Source organism: Trichomonas vaginalis, chromosome III (genome assembly GCF_026262505.1).
Source record: "Trichomonas vaginalis G3 chromosome III, whole genome shotgun sequence".
Lineage (NCBI taxonomy): Eukaryota > Parabasalia > Trichomonadida > Trichomonadidae > Trichomonas > Trichomonas vaginalis.
The window spans coordinates 622,539-639,446 of NC_067205.1; the positions used below are offsets into that span (position 1 = coordinate 622,539).

Genomic DNA, 16,908 nt, shown 5'->3' on the forward strand with positions numbered 1-16,908 from the left:
TTAAATTAAGACTTTCATTTTTCAGGAGAATTTAAATATTGGAATGATAACACCTTATATAACGGTGTATATTGCTCTTAATGAGGAAATATTGCAGTTCATTATATTAAAGGATCAAAATTTATTGGCTTCCTAATCTGATTATAAGTACAAAGCATACCACAAACAGCGAAATAATATTATACAAAGACAAACGTATTTATCTAAAATAAGACCACTTTTTTAACAAAAATGAGTTAATATATTGTAGAACATATGACAGGATTTTTAATTTCACTATAAGAATATCCCTCATTTGAAGATTGAATCTTCATTTTGATTGCCAACATAACACTATGGCATTATTTGATCAAATTTCCAAATAATGTATGAAAATTTTCATTAATAAGCTATAGATTATAAATTCAAATATTATGGGCTTTGAAAATTCTTATAAAAATTGAAGAAAATCGGTAACATTACATTTATTCTTGTGTCTGAGAAGCATCCTTGCCCTTCTTTGGATTGCCAAGGAGGACCTTGTGGATGTGTGGAACAACACCTGCAGAAGCAATTGTGATGTTGGAGAGTAATTGGTTCAATTCTTCATCGTTACGAACGGCGAGCATGATGTGACGTGGGGAAATACGTGTCTTCTTGTTATCACGAGCAGCGTTACCGGCAAGTTCGAGAACTTCGACAGTAAGATACTCAAGAACAGCGGCCATGAAGACTGGAGCACCTGCACCGACACGCTCACCATAACGGCCTTCACGGAGGAATCTGTGAAGACGGCCGACAGGGAACTGAAGACCGGCACGAGATGAACGTGTCTTTGGATGCTGGCGTTCGCCATCAACGGCTGTCTTTGTTGCTGTCTTCTTAACACCTTTCTTAGCTGGCATTATGAAATAATGAGAAAAAAACGACCCCGCCAAAAATTCCAATAATTCTACTGTGGTCCAAAATGGCAAAATTGGAAAAATATAAAAATGTCATTTTAAACCCTCAATATTTTACACTATATGAAGATTTTTTTGGCGCGGAAAAAGAACATTTCATTAATTTAGAATGTCTTCCAAGAAGCCAGCCTCTAAAACACCAACTGAGAAGAAGCCAGCCGTCGAGGGTGTCGATGCTGCCAACGCTGCTAAGCAAGATAAGAAGCTCCGCCACAAGAAGCGTGCTGAAACATTCTCCTCCTACATCTTCAAGGTTCTTAAGCAGGTCCACCCAGATATCGGTATCTCCAACAAGGCTATGATGGTTATGAACTCCTTCGTTACAGATATCTTCGAACGTATCGCCCAAGAAGGTGCTCGCCTTGTCGATATGAACGAACGTAACACACTTGGTTCCCGCGAAGTTCAGACAGCTGTTCGTCTTGTTCTTCCAGGCGATCTTGCCAAGCACGCCGTTTCCGAAGGTGGCAAGGCCGTCGCTAAGTTCAACGCTGAGTAAACATTGTTATTAGTGCAGACAAAATTAATATACTCTTTTTAAACATGAATCTTAAAAAAAAAATATGAAATGAAATATAAATAAATTGATTGGATCTATAAATGTTTTTGTTACTCTAGAAAAGCAACAAATAAAAACATTCATTAGATTTAGATTGGATTTGAATTAAATTTTATGATAAAAATTGAAAAGGGCTCCCACACTAAGGGCAAATCGCAAAACCTGCTCATATTAAGTATAGAATTACTTATATGCGGGAATATAATAAATTTAAAAAAAATTAAAAAGATAATAAAGTTATGAAAAAGAGCACATCTTTTTAGTCAAATATGTGATTTATTGAGATATCAGGATAATATGTTTAAACTGACTGGTTTGCATCGTTAACAACGTCGTTAATATCAGCTGGGAGCTCAGCGATTTGTGTTGAGTAGAAATGCTCGAGATCTCTGAGCTTTCTCATCTCTCCCTCGTCGCAGATGTTGATTGCGACACCCTTACGACCGTAACGACCTGAACGACCGATACGGTGGAGGTATTTTTCGCGTGTAGTTGGAAGCTCGAAGTTGATGACGAGAGTAATCTGTTGGACATCGATACCACGAGCAAGAAGATCTGTTGAAATGAGGACACGAGAAACGTTGATACGGAAATTCTTCATAATTGTATCACGCTCGACTTGTGTGAGGTTGGAGTGGATAGCAGAAACTGTGAATTTATTAGCCTCAAGTTCAGATTTGAGGAAATCAACTGTAGCCTTTGAATTGGCGAAAATAACAGCCTTTGTGATATTAAGAGCACCATAGATATCAAGAAGAACACTTAACTTGTTTGATGTTTCGCCGACATTGACGTAGAACTGTTTAATACCTTCAAGAGTGAGTTTCTCAGCCTTGACAAGGATTTTGACTGGATTGTCGAACAAGTTGGGGATCTTGCTGATTGTGCTCCATGGGATTGTAGCAGAGAAGAGGCATGTCTGGATCTCTGGATCGAGATATTTGCAGATTTCATCAACTGTTTCTTTGAAGCCCTCGGAAAGCATTTCATCTGCTTCATCGAGAACGAACATCTGTAATTGACCAATCTGAAGGTATCCTTTTGAAATGAGATCAAGAGCACGACCTGGTGTGCAAATTGCGACCATTGGCTTTTCTTGTGCCTTTCTCTGATCTTCAGTGACACTTAAGCCACCCTTGAATACTTCGATTGTAATGTTTGGCATCTTTTCTGAAATTTGCTTGATGAAAATGTAAATCTGATCAACAAGTTCGCGTGTTGGGGCGAGAAGAAGTGCTTGTGTTTCAACAAGTGATGTATCGATACGGTTAAGAACACCAATTGAGAATGCGCCTGTCTTACCTGTACCTGATTGTGCTTGAGCAAGAACGTTTCTCTTCTGGCAGATTGGCTTGATAGCAAGTGCTTGAATATCTGATGGCTGCTTAAAACCGTATGCATAAATACCTCTGAGAAGATTCTCATCTAAATCCATTTGATCAAAATCAAGAATGCGTTCATCCCAGTTTGGTTCGAATTTTGATGTATCAATATGTCTACCTGGACGAGCGCCACGTGGCCTTCTTCCGGACATTAAAAAAGGCCAACCAAACCCTCTGAATTAATTGAGAAGTCCAAAAATTTTCATGTTGATTTATCATTAATAGGGTATTATTAATAAGACTAGAAAATTGGTGTGAAAATTTTCCCCTCATGCTGAAGTAAGTATGTATTAAGGGTGGCTTCCGACCAAATTGTCACTTTTTAGCCCAAGTGAGAAAATTTCGTAATTTATAACCAAGTTTTTTAAAATCTATATTTAATAAAGATTCTATTTTTCTTATTAAATTTCAAAAATGAGGGGGTTCGGAATCGTCCACAAATTGCCGAAAGGGTTTTTGCCAGTTTTGAATCCGCTTATTTTTATCGACCAAAATTATAATAAATATAATTTTCGATAAGTATTCTATCCAAATGATTCTTCAAAAAATTATTTTTCGGATTTTATTCCGTAAAAAAACGTTACAGAAAACGCCTAGAAAATTTCGAATTTTCCCTAAAAAAATTCAGTGCAGGTCGATTTAAGAGATTTTTCAAAAATAATTAGGGTTGTTAGATTCCCGACGATAGGTGTCTTGGAAGATTTGCCTGGTGTCATCATAGTGTCTTTAAATCAAAAATTTTATTTTGGAGTTAGTTTTATTGATTTTTCAAAAAAAACATTTCTAAAACAAGAAAATAAAACGATAAAATATTTATATTTTATGTAAGGATCTTATATATTTAAAATAAATATCATTTTATTTTTTTCATTGGTGTCTGTCAAACCATAATACACTATTCAAAAATTCAATGTGTCTTGCGGTTTCAAAAGACACCTTCAAATTGAACGATAGCACAGACACTATTGAATTTTACCCATTTTATTTAGTTTTTACCCTTTTTATTTTTAAGAATTAATGACTGAAACAACCGTTTTGCTATGACCTCAATCACTTTTATTTATTATTTTAAATATTATTTAATTTTATTATTTGAATAGGCCAACTTATATTTGAGAAGCTCAATTTGAGACCACTTAATACATTGAAATATCATAAATATTGAAATATTAAAAAGTGTATTTCAAAATATTGAAATTATAAAAATTTATAATACTGAAATTGAGACAAATTAATAAATTCAATGTGTTTTTTTTTTGAAATAACTCTCAAATATTATTTTTTTGTTTATTTAATGATGAATAAATATGATTGCTTTAGTCAATCATAAAAACTAATTTAAGTTTAAAATAATGAAAGGATAATTTGATCGTTTTTTAAAATACAATTATTTTTGATGATTTGCAAGAATCTTTGAAAAGAATATAATATAGTTTCTATTTTTGTAAAATTTATCCAAATCATGTATTACATAAATTACCATTAAAACGATGAAAGAACCAAAAAGTGTGTTTTGTGTTTTGTTGTTGCGTGTTGGATGCGGGATCCTGTTATTTCCGAAATCGACAAAAAATTTGGAAATTTAATTTCCGAAATCAAAATTCTATTAATGTTTTTAATATTCTTATATCAAAAGGATTAAAATTCATTAAGAGAAAAACAATTCTTCTTCTTCAATCTATTGGCGCATTTATTTCTACACGCCAATAAGGAAGGGAAAATTATAAGACACCATGGTGTCTTCAAAACGCTAATTTTTGATATTTTTAACAACCCTAAAAATAATCATATCAGTAGATAGGGTATAATATAGAGGAGCTTTATGAATAACTCAAAATCCGGGAAACTCAATATTCAACGAGAAAAACGCTTAACGAATCTCACTTTTGGTGTAAACATCACAAAAAATTGAGAGAGATTTCTGGTCGGAAGCCTCCCTTAAATCTGCTCTCAAAATTTTCTATGATCGGTCTCAATTCCGAAGATTCAGGAAAATATTCGTTTATGAAATGCCCGCGACCAAATTGTTTGGAAAATATGATGTGCAACACATTTAATGCCTCAATTATCATATATTGCGCATAAATTTGCCTGGTTTACACTAAAATTTTGATCTGTTGTATGGTACACATGTTTAATGATCCAAAATATGTACTTGTTTCTAATAATATAATATTTCCTTTGAAGATAATGGATGAACTCTGTGATTTTGATTCATTATTGAAATTTTACGCTCTTTTCACTGAGATTGAGATGTTCCACTTAGTTCGAATTGATATATTCCATTTAGTATAGTGATCTTTTGAATTAATTAGAAAATTACGCCCCAATTGATTTCACATATGATAAAAAAGAAGTAATGGCCTGTTAATGATCATTATTTTCTTCGATTCTATAATAAAATTGATGCAGTGTTGATTATCAATACTTCTTACGTCTGTTTGTATAGATTCAGTTGAGATCAATTTAAAAAGTTAATCAATTTCTTGAATTTGAATTTTGTTGCTTTAAATAATCAAAATTTATGCACTTTCTATTAATAGATTTTTAAAATTCTTCTAATATAGCATGAAGCTCTTTGATTTTTTGTTTATTTTTCAGATTTTTTTATTTTCAAATCACGTTTTTTTGTCAAATTGGTGTAAAAAAAATTTTTACTAAATGGAAATTCATGAACAACTAGAGACTGGATTGAAAAGATTGCATTTGGCTAAGAGTCGTAAGCCTGGAACTTACGTCCGTCTTACTCAGCAATTCTTAATTCAAGTTTGCGATTTGGCTCTTCCTGTTTTTAAGAATGAAAAGTTTATTCTCAAATTATCAGCACCAATACATGTTGTTGGTGATATACACGGCCAATTTTACGATTTATTGCGCATGTTTGATTTAATCGGCTTACCAACAAATGAAAAATTTTTATTTTTAGGTGATTACGTTGACAGAGGAACTCAGTCGATAGAAGTTGTAACGTTATTGTTTTTATACAAGATATTGTACCCAGATAACATTTTCTTGCTTCGCGGAAATCATGAAACAGCAGAAATTAACGAAAATCAAGGCTTTAAAGCAGAGTGTACCAGTAGGTATTCTCATCGATTATGGCTTGCTTTTAATGAAGTCTTTAAATATTTGCCAATAGGAGCAGTGATTGGCGACAAGATTTTTGCTGTTCACGGAGGTATATCGCCTGAAGTTACAGATCTTTCATTCTTTGATTCAGTTGAAAGACCAATTGCATCACCAGTTGGAGCAATTTTAGATTATATGGTTTCTGATCCAGATCCATACAAACTTAAATGGGACAAAAAACCTCGTGGAGCATCATACGTTTATGGTGCCCCACAAATTCACGAATTTTTAGATGCAAATAATTTAGAAGTACTAGTTAGAGGTCACGAGATGGTTGAAGACGGATTTGAATTCCCCTTCGAGCCTGATCGTTGTACTGTTACAGTATTCTCAGCCCCTTATGGGCAAAGCAATAAAGGCGCAGTAATGAATATTGATCAGAACTATTGCTGTACTTTTACTGAAATTCCACCACTAGAAAGACGCATTGGAAGAGGAAGAAATAGCATTCTTGATGATATTCTTGCTCCAATGACAAGTCTTTCAAAATCATTGCCAAAGAAAACCTGGTAATCCTTTATTGTTTTTGTGTATGTATCTACATGTTAATAAAGATGTTTATTTATTAAATATATTAAAAATGCAATAATCTTCAAAAATATTTTCTATAATTTCATTAGATCTAAAGAACTAACAATATGGGTCGTCATCTCCATACTAATGCTAACTCATATTACATTATTAGAGATCTTTAGCGATACTCAACATATTGTCACTTTTTGAAATACACAAAATTTCCTCAATGCATAAAAACACTCACTTTACTATTGAGAAAAAGCATTCAATTAGAATGGATTGGATTAGTGGACAAGCATCAAACTCTCGTTATTGTTATCGATGAATTGATGTAATAAAGTATCTTGCTGTTGCATTCAATCAGATTTTTTTGTATTTGTGGCTAAATTCTCTCTAAAATTTGTGTCACTTTTCAATGACTGAAAGACAGCACCAAGAACCAAAGCCAACAATCATTGGTGATAGGTTTAGAGAGTATTACAAGCGCATATATGTACCAGGAACACTCAGTGAAGAGGAATTTGAGAAAATGCTCGATGTTTATAAAACTCAACTTCCAACAGTTTTCAGAGTATCCTCAAAAGGTCCAGAAGCAGAACAAGTTCAACGTGAACTTGATGAATACGTAAAAATCTTGAAAGAAAACAACGTAGATTTCGAAACTCTCGATTATATTCCAAATGATATCGGAAAAATATATAAACTTTCACTTGATAAGAAAGCTCTCAGAAGAGACAAGAAGTTTACAGAATTCCATAAATGGCTGAAACTTCATACAAATTTGGGACACTGCCACCGCCAGGAATTTGTCTCAATGATACCACCATTCTTCCTTGATGTTCATGGCTCGATGGGTGTTTTGGATACTTGTGCTGCTCCAGGCTCAAAAACAACTCAACTCATTGAAATGCTCGATGGCGATGGATACGTCGTTGCTAACGATGCTGATGTAAAGCGCCTCCATCCTATGGTCCACCAGCTACAGCGCGTTGGTACATACCGTACTCTCGTTATCAATTTTGATGCTCAAAAATTACCAGACTTTGAAGAGAAGTTCGATAGAGTACTTTGCGATGTACCATGCACAGGTGATGGCACAATCCGTAAAAACATCAAATGCGCCGAAACTTTCAAATTAAACGGAGGAACTTCATTACACTCAACACAACGCAAGATTCTTAAGCGCGGTCTCGAACTTACAAAGGTTGGTGGATTGTGCGTTTACAGTACATGCTCAATGAACCCAATCGAAGACGAAGCAGTCGTAAATTCAGTATTACTCGAAACAGGCGACGCCGTTGAGATCGTTGACGTTTCAGATAAATTCCCTAACTTGATCAGACACAAAGGACTTACAAATTGGCCAGTTTTCGATGCCCAAATGGAAAATGAATTCCATGAGTACAAAGAACCATCAGAAGTACCTCACGAACGCATCCAATATGCTCACCCAACACATTTCCCACAGCCACAAGTCCCAGGACTCGAGCATTGCATGCATTTCTTCCCTCATGACCAAGATTCCGGAGGTTTCTTCGTCACAGTGCTCAGAAAAGTCAAAGAATTCGATCGTCTTACAGAGCAGCCATCAGAAAAGAAGCCGTTAAGAGAAGCCGCTTATATCGCGATGCAAGAAGCCGCTCCTGATGTTTTGAAGTTCATTTCCGATACATACGGTTTCAAAGAAAATTTCCCAAGCGATTGTGTCTTTGTTCGCGACGATAACAAAGTTAAAAATATTTCGTTATGCGTCAAACCTCTTGCAGATATCATCAGGAAATACGGCTCAATACCATTAAGAGTTGTTTCTCTTGGCTCCAGGATATTCACATATAAAGGATTTGGCAAGGAAAAGGAAAACAAAGCTGCATATCCTGCATTAGAAGGAATTTTAGATGTTATCAAGTACGCAACAAAGAGAGTATACAAGGTAACACCTGAAGAAATGCTTTTGTTGCTCCATTCCATTCCAAATGCTCTTGGATATTCAAGATTATCAGAAAATACAAGGAATACCTTCGAAAATTCAGGCATTGAAGGTGCAATTGTTATGATTGATGGAACTAACTATGCTTACGGTGGAATGACCTTCGAACACAGCGTTGTTCTCTATGCAAGATCTGATTTAGTTACTGTCGAAGTAGAAAAGCTTAAACAGTCATATCCAAGCCTTGTTGAATACGAAAAAGTCCTTGAAGAAAACAATAAAAAGTTCAAGGAAGAACAAAAGGCAAAACAAGCTGCAGCCAAGAAGAAAGAAGAATAAAAATATACTGTTATATTTGATTTAACTAATTAATTTGTTTTTGTCCTATAAATGTTAATAAATTTAAAACATTGATCAATAATTTTGAAAATTAGTAGTTTATTTGTGAGATACATCAAAAATTTGTAATATGTAAACACTGTGTTTCAGATTTATTCTATTGTTTTTTCAGTATTTGAATGGTTTCTTGGGGATGCGAACTCCTCAATTGGATTCCACCCGGAATTTCTGGTGCAAACATGCATGCTATCACTTCAAATACCAAATACTTTGGATACAGCTCTTTTTACTCTGTTTTCATCTTCCGAATTAATAATTTTTCATTACAATATACTTATTCTACGAATAAGAAGACTATTATTTCTATGGAGCTTAATCCCATTAAGAAATCAATCATTGCTATATCGTTTAACAACAATGTTACTGCAATTTATGACATTATTGATAACAAAAAATTAGCAAAATTCAGAACATCAAGTAAAGTTATATCCATGACATGGATTAAGCGCGGAGTCTACTTAGCACTATACACAAAAGAGAATTACGCAGTTCATATCATTTCCCCACTCAGTGATCCAGAGCCACATTATCTTACAACAGTTCCATTTGAATGTCATTTTTTAAAATCCATCATTGGAGATACAATTGTTTTTATTTTTGCAAATTCAAACGGTAATGCACAGTTTTACCGTGTTACTGACGATGAATTCATTGATACTACGATAGACTACGGTAAGGAAATTGTCTCTGTATCAGTAGATCACAAAAATGTCAATCACGTCTTGATTGTTTTTCGAGATGGAACGAAAAAGATATACGACGTCAGCGAAGATATCAATGAAATCAGTGCTATCACTGGTGGCGACTGGAATTTGAGCACTGGATGCTGGGTAAATCTTCCGGCAGGACATTTCATCACTGGTGACCAAGAATCAGGTATTATCAGGCTGTGGTCACCAGCAAATAGTTCTCCAATTGAATCTTTTAATGTTTATACTTATGGATTCAGATTAATACAGAAAATTAAGAAAAATTTCTTTTTATGCGTCTTCAATGACAACAGAATAGCAGTTTGCAACATGAGAACACATGAATTAGACTGGAGTATTGCATCGAGCCACAGCAATACCATCTTTTGCTCAAAATTTGACCCAAATCAAAATAATATTTTATATTCTGCGGGTGCAGATGGAATTTTCGTGATCCATGATATTGACAAGCATGAAAATATCGTAGCTATCAGATTGAAAGATATCCAATACGATGGGAAAAATTCAATTATGTGCATGGACATTTGTAAAAGCGGAGTTTACGCAATATTAGGTTTGAGGAGTGGCTACATAGTCCTAATAAACCTAAGAACATACTCCATCAAGACACAATACAAAATTTCTGACAATGCAATTTTAGATTTATCAATAAATCCATCGGATGAGGCCGATTTACTTCTATGGACCGATGGACCACAGATACTACGTGTTGATAGAGATACAGGTGCTATAACACAATCATACATCTCTCCACATGATTCACATTGTGCTTTCTTTTCAAAATTCACTCCAAATTTGTTTGCAACAGCTTGTGACGGCGGATACGTCGATATCTACAGAGAAGACAAAGTAACGACCTTCAAATGGGGAGATAATCCTTATCTGCACTTGTGTTGGAGTCTACACGATGACAAAACATTGATTGTTGCAACAGAAGACGGATTAATATTTAAAACTGATGTTTCAACAGAAGATGGATATTTTACTTGCATAGGAACACACAGATGCAAAGTAAGAGCTATGGCCTTCCATCCAATATTCGATAACATTGTTGTGACTGGCGGTTACGACGGTTTTATTCAATTTTATGACATTGAAAAAAGAATTATTTTATTGAGATTTTTTGCGCATGTTAATTATATTTACAGTGTTGAGTTCTGTCCTACGAATCCATTTTCTATAATAACAAGTGGAAGAGACTCAACAGTAAGATTTTGGTCTTTGGAAGTAATTTTTTACAATCAAATTATTGATTTTGTTTTGTCAAACAAAAACTTGTATTTAAGACCAATTTGCGGATATTTCAAGCTGATGAAACTAGTCAACAGCATGAAGAACCAGAAACAGGACTTCGTGAATGGAGACATTGTCCACATCAAAGACAAAATTGAAGTTGAAAATGAAATTAAAAGAAAATCGAAAGCGAGAAAATCAAAAGAAAAACTTTTGAAATTGGCAGAAAAATCACTTTTAATGGGTGATAACAAGAAATACTGCCAGATTCTCTTCGATCTGGGAGAATATGATAAATGCCTGGCAACTGCTCCTTCGGTTTCTTTCGAATATTGGCAAGAAATGACAAATAAAGTGTCAGAAATTGTCAAAAATCCAACAGAAAAAGCCATTTACAAAATGTATTATGGTGACATGAAAAGTGCTGCAGAAATATATGCAGCCAATGATGATTTCACATCTTCATTTCTTTGCATTTCGACGGCAACTCTCCAGAAGAATTCTCCAACAGTGATTTCTTCTCAGAAAAATGAAAGTGAAGTTGAAAGTCAGCCATATTTGTTGGATTTGAGTGATATGAAGCAAATTGATGAGAAGACATACTTGTTGGCAAGTCAAGCTGCAAAGGAAGCTCTACAAAAAGGTGAAATTTATATGGCTGCATCATATTTTCTTTCCATAGGAGATTATTATCAGGCTTTGTCAATTTTAACTCGTTGCGGAGAACTTTTTTGCGCTGTTACAATTGATAGAAGTCTGCATTTGCATGATAACAAACTCAGAGAAAGATTTGCTCGTCTGGTTTTGTCAAACGTCAAAACGAAAGCTGCTTTCGATGGATTGACGCAAGAAAGCAAATGGAAAGTTATGTCAAGTTTGTATTTCAAAAGTGACGAAATCCGTGAAAAGTTTTTGGCGGAAACAGAGGTAAAAATGCCAACTAATGAGCCAAACCCTGATAATCCTGTTGAGAAGAGTTTTTACTACTTATACCAGTTCAGATACGGAGATGCTGTTATTTTATCTGTGAATGAACTTCAAAAACAATTCACTCAAAAAGAATTTGATTACGATTACTGTGGTAAATTTGTTGAGATTTTGGAGCTATTTCCTATCGCAAATATAGGAATTGCGTTGTCTGCTGCTGCAAGAGGAGTAGCATTGTATTACCACGCGTACAAAGCTGCTTGGAAAGGCTATGTTTGGTGTTTCGAACATATTTTCGCTGAGATTGAAACATTGTCAGCAAATGTTGATTGGTTTCACGTTTTGGTTGAGAACCTACAGGTTTTAAGAGATTTCGTTAACAAGAAACCGCAATGCACAATTAATTATTGTGGTAGATTCACTCCAAATCCAAATGTTAACAGAAATCACGAAAAAATCTCTTATGGAGCGAATTTGGAAACAAAAGAAGGATTAGTTGTTTCTCATTTGAATGCACTACAATGGAAAGACTTAACATCTTTCCCTGTGCAATTCGACTATGTTAGATTGTTTTAAATTAATTTATTATTTATTTTTGTTTGTTTATATACTAAATAAATTTATCTAATTAAGTGATATTTCTTTGGAAATAGGTGTTCACTATGTTAATTTGAGAACTTTGGAATTCATCATTCCAAAATTATTTTTGAAATTGAAAAGGATTAGAAACGCTCAGAAGTACAAAAGTTTTTGCACCTTCGATTTGAATATATGTATAATTAGGGAAAAAATTAGAATTGGATTTCAAAATAAAAAAAAACAAAATTTGTAGTAGACGAGAAGCACAAAATTTAGAATTGGAGTGGCTTGAAGAACCATGCCATCTTGTTGTTAAGATACTTCTGGCGGAGAACGGAAGCGTATTCTGTAAGGAGAGCCTTCTTAGCTGGGGCATCCTTAAGAGCAGCAACAACCTTCTCTACAGAGATCTTCTTGAAGAAGTCCTCATCCTTGACGTTGTGGCGTGTAAGCATAACGTGGTTGAAGTTAACAGCCTTAACGAAGAGCTTAACTTGTGTCTTCTTGACAAGAACTTCTGTTGGCATATCCTTTGTAACCTTCTTTGGATACTTCTCGATACCCATGACGATGGCATAAGGGAACTTGCGATCTTCTGTGCCTTCTGGATAAGCAGCAAGGACGACAGCCTTCTTGCCGGCATGGCGACCCTGGAGCATAACAACGAAGCGGCCTGCTTGGAGAAGAGACATTCGAAAAAGGATAATCGAAGCCGATTATTTTCCTCTCAATATTATTTCCAAAACTAAAACTTATAAAAAACATCAGATAGAAATGAGATTTTTAGCAAATAACTTTGAGGCTTCGTGGCTCCATGGAAATGGTTAGTTCTTTAACAGGCTTATCGATTTCACCATCACGATGAATCGGCAATTCAACATCTGAGCTTATTTGCAATTTCTTGCAGCGAAATGTTGTTACTTCTTTAAGAAAAGTATGTCTTCCAGAAAATGCAAGTGGAAGAACACAAATCAACTTAGGGATGTTAATTCCATCAACAATGCAAACATCAAACATATCATCAAAAGGATCTGCAGTTGGAGCAAGTCTTAAGCCTCCTCCTTCGCAAATGTTATTCATAATTGCACAGAAGAAACACTTATCAACTGTTATTGACTTTTCATCATCAATTGTTGCAGTGAGTTTCAATGGTTTGAAAGTGAAGATTTGTTGAATGCAAACTATTGCATATGTTAGAAATCCAAGATGAAATTTATTGAAAAATGCCTTTAAAGGAGAAGAATTAGCTTTTGCACATATGTATGCATCAAGTCCAATTCCACAACTGTTTGCAAATTTGTATGTTCCATTCGAGCATCTCATTCTTCCGATACTCATATCTTTGATATTCTTGGAATAAAGAATATTTTCAAGGGCTTTCTTGGTTTTAACAGGCAAATTGAGTCCTCTTGCAAAATCATTTGCAGAACCGGTTGGAATATATCCAAATCTTACTTTTTCAAAATTATTGATACCATTAATGACTTCATTAACAGTTCCATCGCCACCAACAGCAACAATTGTTTTATTACCTGGTTCTTCGCATACCTTTGATGCAATTTTAATTGCATGGTATGGATAATTCGTAAAAAAGACCTTGTAATTGATACGAAGTCTCTTGAGTTCTTTTTCTACAGACTTCCAAACAACTCTTCCATGATTTGAGCGTGATGATGGGTTGACAATAAAGAAATACATTACGATTACGCGAAAACAAATAAAAATTCAAGGTGACAAAAATTTTCAATAGCATTTCAACTTTTTCTAAGAAGTCAAAACCTTGAAAGAGGAATAGTATAGCAACCATTAAGTGATTTGTGCACAGAATTAAATTGTGAAGTATTGAAAAATGAATCTTATCGTATTTAAATTTTTCTGATTACAATTATTAATCGTATCTACTTCGATCTTCACTCAAATTTCAAGAACTACGAGCTATGAAGAGTTCATGATACTTGCATGCTAATGATTGAAATCGAGAAGCGGACAAGCTCTCTAATTGCATCGAGAGGAGAAAAATTGAAAAAAGAAAAAAAAATAAACAAATGAGAAAAAAAGAGCCAGTGGCGGGACTCGAACCCGCAACCCCAAGATTAAGAGTCTTATGCTCTATCCGGTTGAGCTACACAGGCTTTACATTTCCTTGAAATTAATTCTACTACAACATGAAAAATGAAGAGCAATCTCTCAAAATTTGAAATGCTTTCAAAAAATTAACTTATTGAATAGTTTACACGCAGAATTTATCTTCGTGATTTTGATTAACATCCTTGTCTACATGATATAATATTTTTATTCAAAAGTGTCAACGATACCACGAAATTTTATATTTTTTATGAGTCTCTCGGATAAATCCAAATCATTATTAGATATACTTGATGATTTGGATGATTCAGATGATATGCAAGTTAATAATCAGTTCAACGTTCATCAAATTGCTCAATCTCAAGACAGTAGACCTCATACTCCAAGAGGAATGAGGTTCCGTGATGATTCCATTAGGGAAGCAATATTTCAACAGGGGAAAAACAGCGATGGGCTATCACCTCCTAGTGAGAGGTCAACAGATTGGTCTCAATCATTTAACGGATCTCCAAGAGCTAAAACTCCGCCTACAAATTCTTTAAATAAGCCAAATTGTATTAAATCATCAGCATCTCTTTCGTCATTCAAAAAACAGGATGGAAAAGTTTTGTTTACTGCAGAGCTATCTCCTGAGCAGAAAAGAATACATCAGCTTGAATTCCAAATTTCCAATTATGAACGCCAACTTCTTGAAGAAAGTCAAATTCGCGAGTTATTACTAAAATCTATCCAGAAATTTACACAGGCTTATAATGAAAAATGTCTTAATATTAAGTCATCAACAATAGCTAACATCGATACTATGATTTCTCGTTTAAATCTCCCAAATCCAAAGTTATCCACTGCACGTTTATTATCACAAGAAATTGACGGCATCGTTGCTGAGCCTACTACTGAAATTAAATCACCAAATTCATTTATTTATTCACCAATTCCAAGCTCAAAGAGTCCCAACATAGAAATTCTTGCTAAAGGTTGTAATGATCTTGCAGATTCTCTAGCAAAAGGGTTCTATGATCAGAAAATTAAAGATTTCGCTGAATTATCCAAATCACCTTCTGAATTTTCAAGACAAATTAATTTAATTATTAAAGCGCATGAAAATGGTTTGACAGAACTCAGATCTAAACAAGAAGAATCTAAAAAGCTAGCAGAAACTATTGAACAATATGAAAATGAAAGGAGAGTGACAAAAGAAACAATGATTTTAGTCGATAACTTAACAAAGATGATGCAAGACTTTTCAATTCAATCTAGGGAAGAATATGAGGATCTTATTGAAAATATCCAATAAATGTTTATCTGTTATTTATTTTTTGTTCGATTTGTTCTCAATTTTTGAATATATTTGGATCAAGATTCGAATAATTATAGACTTTATTAGAAATGATTATACATAAAGTTGCCAAAAGTGTAAGTTCCATAAAAATCTAATAGAATATATTGGTTAAAAAGAGTCATACTTTAAATAAAATTGATATTTCGCAATCATATCAAAGGAATTCAATTTTCAAAGTATGTATTGAATTGGTTGAGAATTAAATAAAAGCGACATATCATTTATTCAAATAAATAGATAGATAGTGTACAATATTCCCTTAGCAAGCATAAAAATGGTTAAATTCATCAAAATTGTCAAGATCGTTAACAGGATCTAAAAGTAGGTCAATATTTATGATCATATCATCAATAGGAAATGAATGATCATCGTTCAACTCGTACTTATCTGTTTCTGACTCATTTTGAGTTCCTGTGTTTACAGCACTTCTTGGATATTTCTTTCTTGGTTTTTCAATTGCCATGAATCTAACATTTTCTTTTGTGGCATTACGACGTAACAATTTTCGATATTGGGCCTTAATCATGATATCTGTACGGTTTATGAAAAACTTTGAGATCATGCGCCATTTGTGTCCAAACTCTTCTACTTTGCATAGAAGAAGGTAATTCTCCTCTGGGGTAAATATGTCATTATTAAGCCCATCACGGAGATAATTTATATATCTATCTTTGCATTGTCTTTTGTTCTTGTTTGACATCATAGATGAAACAAAGCTCCAATTGACCTTTCGCATATCATTATGATAAAACTTTTCTATAACATTTTTCAACTTTTCATCTTCTTCTTTGCTAAACAAGTTATGGCGTCTAAGGTCATCATCTAAGTCATAAAACATATTTTCGGAAGATTCATCACGTGGGGATGACATCATTATGATAAATAAATGATTGTAAGGAATTGTTAGATTCTACGGATAAAATTTTAAATTAACCTCGTAAAATTCAAATTCAAAGACTTTTTTATGTGATTTATTTAGGTCAGGTAAGTGGGGCTTCCAGGCGCGTTGCGCCCTCTAGCCCCGAAGATGTTTAGTATAAATGAAGTTTTTATTCGGAAAATTGTTAGTCTTCTGGTGTGAATTCGGAGGACTCTTCTTGGATAGAGTCTTGTATTTCCTCCTCCTCTTCTTCTTCCTCCATTGCTTCTGGGAAGAAGCCTTCTTCTGGGTCGAAAACATTA

At 34.1% G+C, this 16,908-nt stretch overlaps 10 protein-coding genes and 1 non-coding gene across 11 annotated transcripts; 5 read left to right on the forward strand and 6 right to left on the reverse strand.

Moving 5' to 3' along the window:
• Window positions 1-47: 47 nt before the first annotated feature.
• TVAGG3_0615360 (histone H2A) lies at window positions 48-913 on the reverse strand (the record flags this gene model as incomplete). The annotated part of the gene is made up of 1 exon (XM_001304374.1): window positions 465-884. One exon carries the CDS (start codon window positions 882-884, stop codon window positions 465-467), a length of 420 nt encoding a protein of 139 aa, XP_001304375.1.
• Window positions 914-1,043: 130 nt separating this feature from the next.
• On the forward strand, window positions 1,044-1,622 carry TVAGG3_0615370 (histone H2B; the record flags this gene model as incomplete). The annotated part of the gene is made up of 1 exon (XM_001304373.2): window positions 1,051-1,440. The coding sequence occupies one exon, from the start codon at window positions 1,051-1,053 to the stop codon at window positions 1,438-1,440; it is 390 nt and encodes a 129-aa protein (XP_001304374.1).
• A 111-nt stretch (window positions 1,623-1,733) lies between these two features.
• On the reverse strand, window positions 1,734-3,034 carry TVAGG3_0615380 (ATP-dependent RNA helicase DBP3 family; the record flags this gene model as incomplete). Its single annotated transcript, XM_001304372.2, has 1 exon — window positions 1,802-3,034. The coding sequence occupies one exon, from the start codon at window positions 3,032-3,034 to the stop codon at window positions 1,802-1,804; it is 1,233 nt and encodes a 410-aa protein (XP_001304373.1).
• A 2,500-nt stretch (window positions 3,035-5,534) lies between these two features.
• On the forward strand, window positions 5,535-6,535 carry TVAGG3_0615390 (serine/threonine protein phosphatase family; the record flags this gene model as incomplete). Its single annotated transcript, XM_001304371.1, has 1 exon — window positions 5,544-6,524. One exon carries the CDS (start codon window positions 5,544-5,546, stop codon window positions 6,522-6,524), a length of 981 nt encoding a protein of 326 aa, XP_001304372.1.
• Window positions 6,536-6,942: 407 nt separating this feature from the next.
• TVAGG3_0615400 (NCL1 related NOL1/NOP2/FMU SUN domain-containing family) lies at window positions 6,943-8,793 on the forward strand (the record flags this gene model as incomplete). Its single annotated transcript, XM_001304370.1, has 1 exon — window positions 6,943-8,793. The coding sequence occupies one exon, from the start codon at window positions 6,943-6,945 to the stop codon at window positions 8,791-8,793; it is 1,851 nt and encodes a 616-aa protein (XP_001304371.1).
• A 173-nt stretch (window positions 8,794-8,966) lies between these two features.
• TVAGG3_0615410 (WD repeat-containing protein 17 family) lies at window positions 8,967-12,299 on the forward strand (the record flags this gene model as incomplete). The annotated part of the gene is made up of 1 exon (XM_001304369.1): window positions 8,973-12,299. One exon carries the CDS (start codon window positions 8,973-8,975, stop codon window positions 12,297-12,299), a length of 3,327 nt encoding a protein of 1,108 aa, XP_001304370.1.
• A 252-nt stretch (window positions 12,300-12,551) lies between these two features.
• Window positions 12,552-12,997, reverse strand: TVAGG3_0615430 (structural constituent of ribosome; the record flags this gene model as incomplete). The annotated part of the gene is made up of 1 exon (XM_001304368.2): window positions 12,575-12,994. The coding sequence occupies one exon, from the start codon at window positions 12,992-12,994 to the stop codon at window positions 12,575-12,577; it is 420 nt and encodes a 139-aa protein (XP_001304369.1).
• Window positions 12,998-13,085: 88 nt separating this feature from the next.
• Window positions 13,086-14,000, reverse strand: TVAGG3_0615420 (D-erythro-sphingosine kinase protein; the record flags this gene model as incomplete). Its single annotated transcript, XM_001304367.1, has 1 exon — window positions 13,086-14,000. The coding sequence occupies one exon, from the start codon at window positions 13,998-14,000 to the stop codon at window positions 13,086-13,088; it is 915 nt and encodes a 304-aa protein (XP_001304368.1).
• Window positions 14,001-14,360: 360 nt separating this feature from the next.
• TVAGG3_0615450 lies at window positions 14,361-14,434 on the reverse strand. Its single transcript has one exon. It is a non-coding gene; the product is annotated as a tRNA-Lys (tRNA).
• A 203-nt stretch (window positions 14,435-14,637) lies between these two features.
• On the forward strand, window positions 14,638-15,681 carry TVAGG3_0615440 (uncharacterized protein; the record flags this gene model as incomplete). The annotated part of the gene is made up of 1 exon (XM_001304366.1): window positions 14,638-15,681. One exon carries the CDS (start codon window positions 14,638-14,640, stop codon window positions 15,679-15,681), a length of 1,044 nt encoding a protein of 347 aa, XP_001304367.1.
• Window positions 15,682-15,985: 304 nt separating this feature from the next.
• On the reverse strand, window positions 15,986-16,600 carry TVAGG3_0615460 (RNA polymerase II transcription regulator recruiting protein; the record flags this gene model as incomplete). Its single annotated transcript, XM_001304365.1, has 1 exon — window positions 15,986-16,600. One exon carries the CDS (start codon window positions 16,598-16,600, stop codon window positions 15,986-15,988), a length of 615 nt encoding a protein of 204 aa, XP_001304366.1.
• Window positions 16,601-16,908: the final 308 nt, after the last annotated feature.